The 10,190-nt window shown below is 51.7% G+C and overlaps 2 protein-coding genes across 2 annotated transcripts; both read right to left on the bottom strand.

Annotated features, from left to right (window-relative positions):
• Positions 1–1,908: 1,908 nt before the first annotated feature.
• Positions 1,909–5,427, bottom strand: LOC143210965 (uncharacterized). The gene is made up of 4 exons (XM_076428329.1): positions 3,264–5,427; positions 2,431–3,140; positions 2,111–2,126; positions 1,909–2,039 (listed from the first exon to the last, which is right to left on the bottom strand). Exons 1-4 carry the CDS (start codon positions 5,425–5,427, stop codon positions 1,909–1,911), a joined length of 3,021 nt encoding a protein of 1,006 aa, XP_076284444.1.
• Positions 5,428–5,451: 24 nt separating this feature from the next.
• LOC143210960 (uncharacterized) lies at positions 5,452–7,569 on the bottom strand. The gene has a single exon (XM_076428316.1). It carries the CDS (start codon positions 7,567–7,569, stop codon positions 5,452–5,454), a length of 2,118 nt encoding a protein of 705 aa, XP_076284431.1.
• Between the last annotated feature and the right edge of the window lie 2,621 nt (positions 7,570–10,190).

The raw sequence follows: 10,190 nt of genomic DNA, 5'->3' as shown, positions 1-10,190 counted from the left end.
GGTGCTTCGGTATCTTCATTGGTCTTGATGGTATCTTTGCCGGTTTATCCGGCCTTGCATCCTCTTCCGTGTCCGGTGTAAGCTCTTCTTTCTTTTCCGCCTCGGCGGTGGGGTCAGCCTTCTGCTCCGTTTGCCGTACTTCTTCCGGCGTTTGTCCCTCCGGTTCCGGATCCTCCGGTATCTGTCTCAGCTGGAGCGTGGCCGTTTCTACGAATGTCGTGGGCGGGAATTGTGGTCTCCATATCTCCTCCCAAGGTAGGCTTGTTTCCAGTCCGTCCCCGATCTCTTCCGCTGCTACTTCTGGGGGTCCGTGCGGCCGGCAAGCTATCGACGCCGTTGCCGCTCGGACTCCCCTCGGTAGTGGGTGGAGTTTTCTTAATCGCTCAGCGATTGACTCCACTGTCGTCTGTCTCGCGGCCATTTTTTTTTTCGACGGTAATCTGTTGGGGAGAGAAAGGCTCTGGTGTTAGTCCTTGTCAGTCGGCGTATGAGTGGGGAAGTATGGTTTGAGGTCCGATATGTGCGCTTTGCCGAGGTTCTTTCCCTCCTCGGTGGCCAAGTTATAAACTCCCGGTGACAGTTTTTTCGTTATTATTACCGGACCAGTAAATTTCGGTGATAGTTTCGCCGCAAAATGGTTAGCGGCCGACGAAAGAATTCGCTGTCGTTTCATAACCCTGTCCCCTACGTTAAATTCTCGGTTTCTCCGTCGCAAATTATAATGGTGCGATTGTTTCCGATATGCGTCCTCGAGGTTTTCCAACATCCAATGCCGCAGCGTCGGTAATTGCGACACCCGCTTCTTCCAGCTGTCATTGGATGTCACCTCGAGGTCGATCGGAGGCTCGACGTTAGCCCTCGCACATTTTGCCGGTCGCGGCTCTCGCCCGAAATTGAGAAACGCTGGGGAGGCTTGTAGAACGGAATGGTGCGCGGTATTATACGCAAAACGAAACTGTGGTAAATTCAAGTCCCAATCTCGGTGGTCCCTCTCTATATAAGCGACGATCATCGTCTTCAGGATCCGATTCACTCGCTCTACTGGGTTCGCTTGCGGGTGGTACGGGGGGGTGGTACTTAATCGAATGCCGTATTCGTCGGCAAGTTCCCTCAGAGTCTTGTTCGCGAACTCGGTACCGTTGTCCGTCAACAAGACATCCGGGGTCCCCCATCGCGAAAAAATTAACCCTTCCAGGGCGTCCGCTATTTTCGGACCGGTTGCACGTCGAAGCGGGGTGCACTCTATCCATTTTGTGAACAGATCCTGTATAACGAGAAGGTACGAATTGCCGGACCTGCTCGGAGGGAACGGACCCATAATGTCGGCAGCTACTACTGTCCAGGGCATGTCGACCCTGCGCCGACCCATCAACCCCGGTGGGAGTGTTTGTTCCACCTTCGTGAGCTGACAGGTATTACAGCGTCTTACGTATTCTACTGCCGTTCTATACATGCCTGGCCAGTAGTAGCGGGTGGCGATACGATGATAGGTCTTTTCGACCCCTAAATGCCCTGCCTGCGGGTTGTCGTGCGCCTCCTGCAGGATCTCGGTTCTCCGTTCCTCTGGTGTTTGGGAACCCGGGACTAATTTAGGTTTAGGAGTGGACTGTATGGAAGACGAAAGGATCGGGTACAAACACAGAAGGGAGTCCGGATTGGGGAAGGATGTGGTAAGCGTGAGCGGGAAGAGGTAGACGAAGGAAAATGATATAGAGAGACGTCGCACGTTGTTAACAAACCGTGATTTATTTGGCTCGAATCGCGTGAACTAGAGCGGGCGCGCAGTCAAGTCGATATTGACATGTATCCAGACTGGCTGGACGAAACTTTACAAGAAGTGGGCGCGATAGCAAGCAAGTAGATCGGATGGCGGTTAGAACGATTCTCTCGAGCTGGTAATGCGAGCGATTAACGGTCGTTCTCGGGAGTCACGTGATCGCGCATCACGAACGCGGTACCGGGAATCGCCAAAACACGGGCGTTGTGTACATCGGATTCGCAGGACGCGAATCCGAGGTACGGGTAACGCGGAGGGTCGGCTGAGGGCCGTATCGCTCGACATCGATATCTTAAACTACCTTATTTTCTATGTGCTTAATCCTAAACATACCGCCCGCCTTGGATTTCTGGAGAAATCCGAAATCAAAGAAAAGAACGTAAAGATCGATTGCCGCCCGCCGTGAACGGTCGGCGAGGCAAGATCGACTGTATGTACACAGCTGTTGTCAAAACACGGGTGTCTCGCGAGTCGCGGGCTAGACAGATGCGTCGTTGCTTATATCTAATTATATACACTATATACATCTATTGCATCTGTTTACCGTTGAACCTCGGTACGGTCTACGGTACGGTATCAACTGGTCGCGCCTTGCCGCGCGGCGGACAAGGCGGCTCGGACGGAAGGTCGATCGGCAAAATACACAATTTTACGATGGGCCTCTTGTATTGGGATTGCGCGGTTTTCACCGTCACAACACGCACGATGCCATCATCGCCGGGATGACAATCGATGACGCGGCCGAGCTCCCATTTACACGGGGGGAGATTAGACTGCCGTAATAAAACTAATTGCCCGACAACAATATTGGGCTTTTGGGTTTGCCACTTAACGCGTTGTTGGAGACCTTGCATATACTCTTGCGACCATCGTCGCCAAAAACTTTCCGTCATTTGTTGGCATAATTGCCAACGCGAGAGACGTGCTTCGTTTAAATCGAGCAACGATGGATTAGGAACAGCAGTGAGGGCTGCCCCAATCAGAAAGTGCCCAGGCGTCAGAGCACAATAGTCGTCGAAGTTTTCCGATACTGCAGCTAGTGGACGCGAATTCAGACAAGCTTCGACCTGGCAAAGCAATGTCGCGAATTCTTCGAAAGTGAGTGTGTGGGCTCCAACAACTCGTTTAAGGTGGTACTTCACGCTACGCACGCCGGCCTCCCACAATCCTCCAAAATGAGGGGCGGAAGGTGGAGTGAAGTGCCACGTGACACGATCGAGCGCTAATCGATTGAGCGTCGTGGGATCGCGAGTTGCTGCACGAAACGCGCTCGCGAGCTCACGATCGGCGCCCCTAAACGTTGTGCCGTTATCGGAATAAAGGGCACTGGGAATGCCGCGGCGCGAGCAAAAACGATTATACGCTGCAAGGAACGCAGCCGTCGAATAGTCACTTACGAGTTCTAAATGAACTGCCTTTACGACCATACAAATAAATAGCGCAATATACGATTTGCGAGAACGTTGACCGCGGCCGGGTGACGTACGAGTTTGAATCGGACCTGCATAATCGAGACCGCAATGTACAAACGCTCGAGCCGAACGCGTAACTCGAAAGTCCGGTAATTCTCCCATCAATGCACTTTGCGGTGCAGCCTTTTCGCGTGCACACTTAACGCATTTATGCAGAACGTTTCGGACGGTGGGACGCGCTCGCAACATCCAGTATTCTTGGCGGAGAATGCTCAGTGTCAGCTGCGATCCAGCATGGAGAGCTCGCAGATGCGCGTGAACAATTATTAGCGTCAATAAGGGATGGGATTTCAGTATAATCGGATGTTTTGCTCGTTCCGACAATTTGGCGTTTTTAAGGCGCCCGCCAACTCGAATTAGGTTGTCCTCGTCTACATATGGATTAAGGGAGAGGATACTGCTCCTTTTATTGAGAGGGCGATGGTGACGAAGCGCTTGCAGCTCTTCAGGAAAGAGCTCTTGCTGCATTTGTCGGAGCCAGAAGGCTTTCGCGAGTTGGACTTCCGACGCATTGAGGGCTGGACTTACGAAGTTCACTCCGGGCTGTTTTCGAATTCGGGCTACGAATCGAAAAATGTACGCAGTAACTTTCAACAATTTTGGCCAAGACGAGAAGCGATCACGGAGCTCCCATGGCGTACGAGCCGGGCAAAGATTGACCGAAATGGTCGGACGTTCCTCGGTGAATGTGCCAGACGGAGCCTCGGGAATATTGCAAGGCCAATGGTCGGTTGAGAGTTTCAGCCACGATGGGCCTGTCCACCAAAGGTCATGAGCCAGTAGTTGGGACGGAAGCAGGCCGCGAGATGCGCAGTCTGCGGGATTTTCCTCAGACGGTACGTGGCGCCAAATGGCATCGGGTAGGATGGAATTGATTTGGGCCACTCGATTTGCGACAAACGTTTTCCATTTTGACGCGGGTTGTCGAAGCCAACAAAGGGTGATAGTCGAGTCCGTCCAGCAATAACACGGGACGTTCTCCGGCAGCTCGTGCAGTGATTGTCGAATGAAGACGACGAGATGAGTAAGGAGAAGGGCGGCCGAAAGTTCGAGCCGTGGAACCGTCAATGGTTTGACTGGAGCTACTTTCGATTTGGCGGCGAGTAGCGAGATGACGATTTGACCGGAAGAAGTCACGAGGCGCAGATACACTGCAGCAGCATACGCTAATGTGGACGCATCCGCGAAGCCATGCAATTGACAGGAGCTGATGTTTACATCCTGGTGCGTCCAGCGAGAAATTGAGAGCGAATTCAGCACTGGCAATTCTAAACGGTATCTCTCCCAGCGTTCGAGAAGGACCGGAGGAAGTGGGGAGTCCCAACTGCATTTCTGCACCCACAGCTGTTGCATGAGTATTTTTGCATACACTGTAGTGGGAGTGACCCATCCTAATGGGTCGAAAAGGCGAGCAATGTTTGACAGGACTGCTCGTTTGGTGCACGCGGCATCAGACGGAAGCGTGACTTTGACGCGGAATGCGTCGACTTCGGGACTCCACGCGACACCAAGGACCTTGACAGTGTCATCGGACTGCAAGATTTTCTCCTGGACTATTCCATGATCATGAGGACTAATATCAGCAAGCAAATGCGAAGCATTGCTTGTCCACTTATGCAGACGGAAATGTGCCTTGCTGAGCAGTGCAATCAATTGATTACGAGTCTCGATTAATGTCGATTCCTCGAACGCTCCAAAGACACAATCATCAACGTAGAGGTGGTGTTGAAGAACGCGCGTGGCTAAGGGGAATCGGGACCCTTCGTCCTCTATAAGTTGTTGTAGGACTCGAAGAGCGAGAAAGGGGGCCGGAGCTGTACCGTATGTCACGGTCAGCAGCTGATAGTGACCAATGGGCTCCGACGGAGACGACCGCCACAAGATACGCTGATAGTCAACGTCTTGTGGATCCACCAGTATTTGGCGGTACATTTTTGTGATATCGGACGTTAATACGTACCGATATTGTCGGCACCGAAGAATTATGGTCGGAAGATCGGTTTGGAGCTTGGGTCCGATCAACAAATGGTCATTCAACGAAGTTCCGTTGCTAGTGAGGCTGGACGCATTAAATACAACACGAAGGTGTGTTGTTGCGCTGCTATCGCGTAGCACCGCGTGATGCGGAATATACACGGCGTGGGGGGCGTCGATACTCGACGGAGGGAGCTTACGCATATGCCCAAGCTGTAGGTACTCGCGTCAGAAGTCATCGTACTCGGCATAGAGTTTCGGTTTTGGTTGCAGTCGAAGTTCCAGTTTGGAGAGCATTCGTTCTGCAATGCGATAAGAGTGCCCGAGGTCGATTGGAGGGTTCCTTTTGAAGGGTAAACGGACCACATAACGACCGGACGAATCACGTTTATGTGTGGTGCGAAAGTGATGTTCGCATTCTTGCTCTTCGTCTGTGAAATGTGAAGTAGTCGGTATCTCCTCAATCTCCCAGAAACGACGAAGGTCGAGATCAAGCGGATCGGACGGGGAGCAATGATAGATCGGGACGACTGGATAGGACGTGGACTTGGTCGAGCCGACGGGTCCGGACAAAAACCAACCGAATATCGAATTTTGCGCGATTGGCTCGTACATGGATCCAGCGCGGAGTCCTTCCACTAATATAAAACCGTATAGATCCGCTCCTATAATAAGGTCGATGGGATCGGAACTCGTCGGATTTTCGTCAGCAAGATCAAGGTCGCGCGTATGATGCCACGAGATCGACTGGTCACTTCGCTCAGGGACGTAGCGCGTTAATGACGTTAAAATCAACGCAGTGGTTGATAGAGTCGGCCCGGTTCCGCGCTTTGATGCGTTCTCGATTGTTGCCGCGTGTCGTGCATTGATCTCGCGGTTTCCTATGCCGGTAATGGCGACGGAGACGCGGCGACGAGGTACGCGTAATCGTTGCGCTAGCGATTCCGTCATCAAGGTGGTGGCGGAACCTTGGTCTAACAACGCTCGCACGCATTCACGCCGACCGGCGACGGAGGTCACAATGACCCATGCCGTAGCAAGCAAAATACGGGGGGTAGCGAACGCGGTGTGCGACGATACATGCAATGCAACCTGATTACTCGTCGACGGAGGAGAAGCAGGCGATGATGATGGATCATGCACGTCGGAACGGTTGGGCGTTGAGTCAAAGTGCAAGAGCGTATGATGTCGGCGTCCGCACTTTTGACAGGCATACTTGCTTGGGCACGCGTTGACGCTATGTTTTTGACTCAGACAGTTGAGACAACGGCGCTCACCTTTGACGAAGTCAAACCGTTGCGACGTTGTTTTCGATTTGAACAGCGGACACGCGTTTAAGAGATGTTCGGTTTTGCATAACGAACACACCAAGGGCGCGTCACGAGGACGCGACAAACGGTTGGAGGTCGCGACGTGAGTTTGAACAACTCGCTTCGATTGTTTTGGAATCGACTGGAGAGCGCCGAGCGCGCGAATTCGCGTCGCGATGAAATTATCGAGCTCGGCATATGTCGGATATTCGGTGGATTCGCCCAACTTTAATTCCCACGCCTTGCGAGATGATCTATCTAATCGCGATACTAACAAATACACGATCATATCGTCCCACGTATCGACAGGGCGTTCTAAATTCCGTAAAGCTTGAAGAGTTTTGTGGGCGTTATCTCGAAGGGATCTGAGCTCGTTCGCGTCCGAAGCGTGCGGAAGAGAATAGAGCGTTTTCAAATGCTCTTGAATTAAATCGCGTTTATTATCGAAACGCTGAACTAATGTATCCCACGCGATCTTAAAATTGGCGTCCGTAACCGGGAGGTTACAGATTAGGTTTTCCGCTTCGCCTTTCACGCACGAATTAAGATGATGAAGTCGTTTAACGTCGGACAACGATTCATCATTAATGATAAGGGACGTGAACTTATCTCGGTAACTTTCCCACTTGGTGGGTTCTCCGGAGAACGTAGGTAGGCCGATGCGGGGAAGATCGCTGCGTGACTGGGCTGCGGCAGGCATCGTTGGAGCCGACGAGGCTGGACCGGACTTTTGCAGCTTGTCGATGTGGTCGGCAATGAAATCCGCGGCTACGTGGTACTCATCCTCGCAGAGGCTGAACTGCTCGTCTTTGAAATAGGCGACCTTTTCGGCTCCTTCGAGTCGTCGAAAGGCTTGGAGGCGCCGATCAATTTCCCGACATTGGGCATAGGCATCCTTCAGGAACTCCATGCGTTGTTGGAGTTTGGCCACGGTGAAGTTGTTTTGTCCCATCTTCTTCACATTGGGAAGGACACGAACGAGAGATCTCATGGCGGCTTCCTGCTCCAACATCACGTCTTCAAATTTGGCGGCCATCTTTTCTTCGTCAAAACGTGCTCACGTTACGTATTCACGAGTTTCACTGAATCCGGCTCGAAGGACCAATATGTTTGGGAACCCGGGACTAATTTAGGTTTAGGAGTGGACTGTATGGAAGACGAAAGGATCGGGTACAAACACAGAAGGGAGTCCGGATTGGGGAAGGATGTGGTAAGCGTGAGCGGGAAGAGGTAGACGAAGGAAAATGATATAGAGAGACGTCGCACGTTGTTAACAAACCGTGATTTATTTGGCTCGAATCGCGTGAACTAGAGCGGGCGCGCAGTCAAGTCGATATTGACATGTATCCAGACTGGCTGGACGAAACTTTACAAGAAGTGGGCGCGATAGCAAGCAAGTAGATCGGATGGCGGTTAGAACGATTCTCTCGAGCTGGTAATGCGAGCGATTAACGGTCGTTCTCGGGAGTCACGTGATCGCGCATCACGAACGCGGTACCGGGAATCGCCAAAACACGGGCGTTGTGTACATCGGATTCGCAGGACGCGAATCCGAGGTACGGGTAACGCGGGGGGTCGGCTGAGGGCCGTATCGCTCGACATCGATATCTTAAACTACCTTATTTTCTATGTGCTTAATCCTAAACACTCTGGGATTACGAGTTTCCACTCGTTCCCGTCGGAACCCAGCGTTTCCGCGATCAACGGATCTGTTCTTCGACAAAACAGCTCCCCGCCTCGAATTGCCCAGTCCGGAAATTTCTCGGGATTTTTCTCGACTTCCGCAAATTTTCCCTCGTACCACTTTGGGCGAACCGCGGCCGCGATATGAGTTTCCCTTTCGGTATCCCCCTCCCCCTCGTAAATACGCGAAAGTGCATCTGGCACTTTATTAAGGGCTCCCTGCCGATATGCTACTTGGAAATCGTATTCCTGCAGTTGCAGGGCCCATCGCGCTAACCGACCTGTGGGGTTTTTCAGGGTTCTAAGCCACCGTAGACTGTTGTGGTCCGTAATTACCGTAAATGCGTACCCTTCTAAATATGGTCGAAATTTTTGTACTGCCCAGACAATCGCGAGACATTCGAGCTCTGTAGCGGAATATTTTCGCTCCGGTAATGTGAGTGATCTGCTCGCGAATGCTATTACGCGTTCGACCTCATCGACCTCTTGCGTTAATACCGCGCCTAACCCTACCGTGCTCGCATCCGTCTGCAGGGTAAATGGGGTTTCGAAATTTGGGCACGAGAGGGTAGGTGCCGAAGCGATCGCGTCCCTTAAGGATTCGAAGGCGCTTTGTTGGGCGTCCTTCCACTCCCATTCGCGATCTTTACGTAATAGACGGTTCAGTGGTTCGGCAAGTGTGGCGAATCCCGGAATGAATCTTCTGTACCAGGAGGCCATCCCGAGAAAACGCCGCACCTGCTTCACCGTTTTCGGCGGAGGATACGATAAAACGGGTTGGATTTTCTCCGCGTCCACCTTTAATCCCTCTCGGCTCACCACGAAACCCAAATACCGAACTTCTTGACAGCAGAACTCGCACTTATCAGGATTTATCATTAGACCGGCTTCTTTGATCCTATCTAATACGCGCTTGAGCCATTCGAGATGTTCTTTGAATGTTTTAGTGACGATAATTATATCGTCCAAATACGAAAACGCGTGAGGCTCCATTTCTGGGCCTATCAACCGGTCCAATAATCGCTGAAAGGTTGCGGGTGCTCCTGTCAGACCGTACGGCATGCGGCGGAAATGGAAAAGACCTTTTCCTGGTACCGTAAAAGCTGTTATTTCGCGGCTTCCTTCCTCTAACGGAATTTGGAAGTACGCTTGACTGAGGTCGATGGTCGAGATATATCTCGCGGCCCGTAACTTGTCTAGGATTTGCGTCATGAGCGGTAACGGATACGCATCCTTCTTCGAGACCTCGTTAACCTTTCGGAAATCGAGACAAAAACGGTATTTACCGTTGGGTTTCTTAACCATCACGATCGGACTTGACCAACCACTTTGCGATGGCTCTATTATGCCGTCGGCCAGTAGCTTATCTACTTCCTTATATATGGCCTCCTGTACTTTCGGGGAGACGGCATAGTATCGCTGTTTAATCGGAGGATGGTCGCCCACATCGATTCTGTGGCTAGTCAAGTTCGTCATTCCGGTCATATCGTTAAATTCCGGTAACGTGGTCTCGAGAAACTCTTTTAATTGCCGTTTTTCGGCTTCCTCAATCGTTTGCAGACCACAACATACGGTGTCGGGGTTAGTATTCTCGAAAGGGAATTTCTCATTTGGCCGTTTCGCAAAATACCACACTGAATTGTGGTATTCGGCTACTATGCCGAACTTCGCGATTGAATCGGTTCCTAATAGCAGGGGTGTCACCAGATTGTCTAGGACTCGCGCAAATATATCGCGTTTCTCTCTGCCTATTCTTAACGAAAAACGTGCCTCCTCGATTGCTCGATCTACTGCACCAGTGGCGAGGAGGAAATAGCAAGGTTTATCTGTTGTTCTAATTTCGATAATTCTATCCTCGACGTTCTCGAGGGTTTCTCGGCTGACAAAGGTCAGCGACGAGCCCGAGTCTATTAAAGCGCGGGTCGCGAAATTGCTGATGTACGCGTCGACGGTCAGTAGCGGTGGCCGGTATAC

The sequence above is a fragment of the Lasioglossum baleicum genome, chromosome 1, assembly GCF_051020765.1.
Source record: "Lasioglossum baleicum chromosome 1, iyLasBale1, whole genome shotgun sequence".
Taxonomy (NCBI): domain Eukaryota; kingdom Metazoa; phylum Arthropoda; class Insecta; order Hymenoptera; family Halictidae; genus Lasioglossum; species Lasioglossum baleicum.
Note: the sequence above shows the minus strand (reverse complement) of the source record. Positions and strands in the feature narration are given on the sequence as shown.

Excerpts from the sequence above, each read along its gene's own strand:
- LOC143210965 (XM_076428329.1), bottom strand. The coding sequence starts at position 5,427 with ATGCGTAAGCTCCCTCCGTCGAGTATCGACGCCCCCCACGCCGTGTAT. Across the intron at positions 3,141-3,263 it reads TGCAGGTCCGATTCAAACTC|CGTATAATCGTTTTTGCTCG; the intron begins GTACGTCACCCG and ends CGTTCCTTGCAG.
- LOC143210960 (XM_076428316.1), bottom strand. The coding sequence starts at position 7,569 with ATGGCCGCCAAATTTGAAGACGTGATGTTGGAGCAGGAAGCCGCCATG.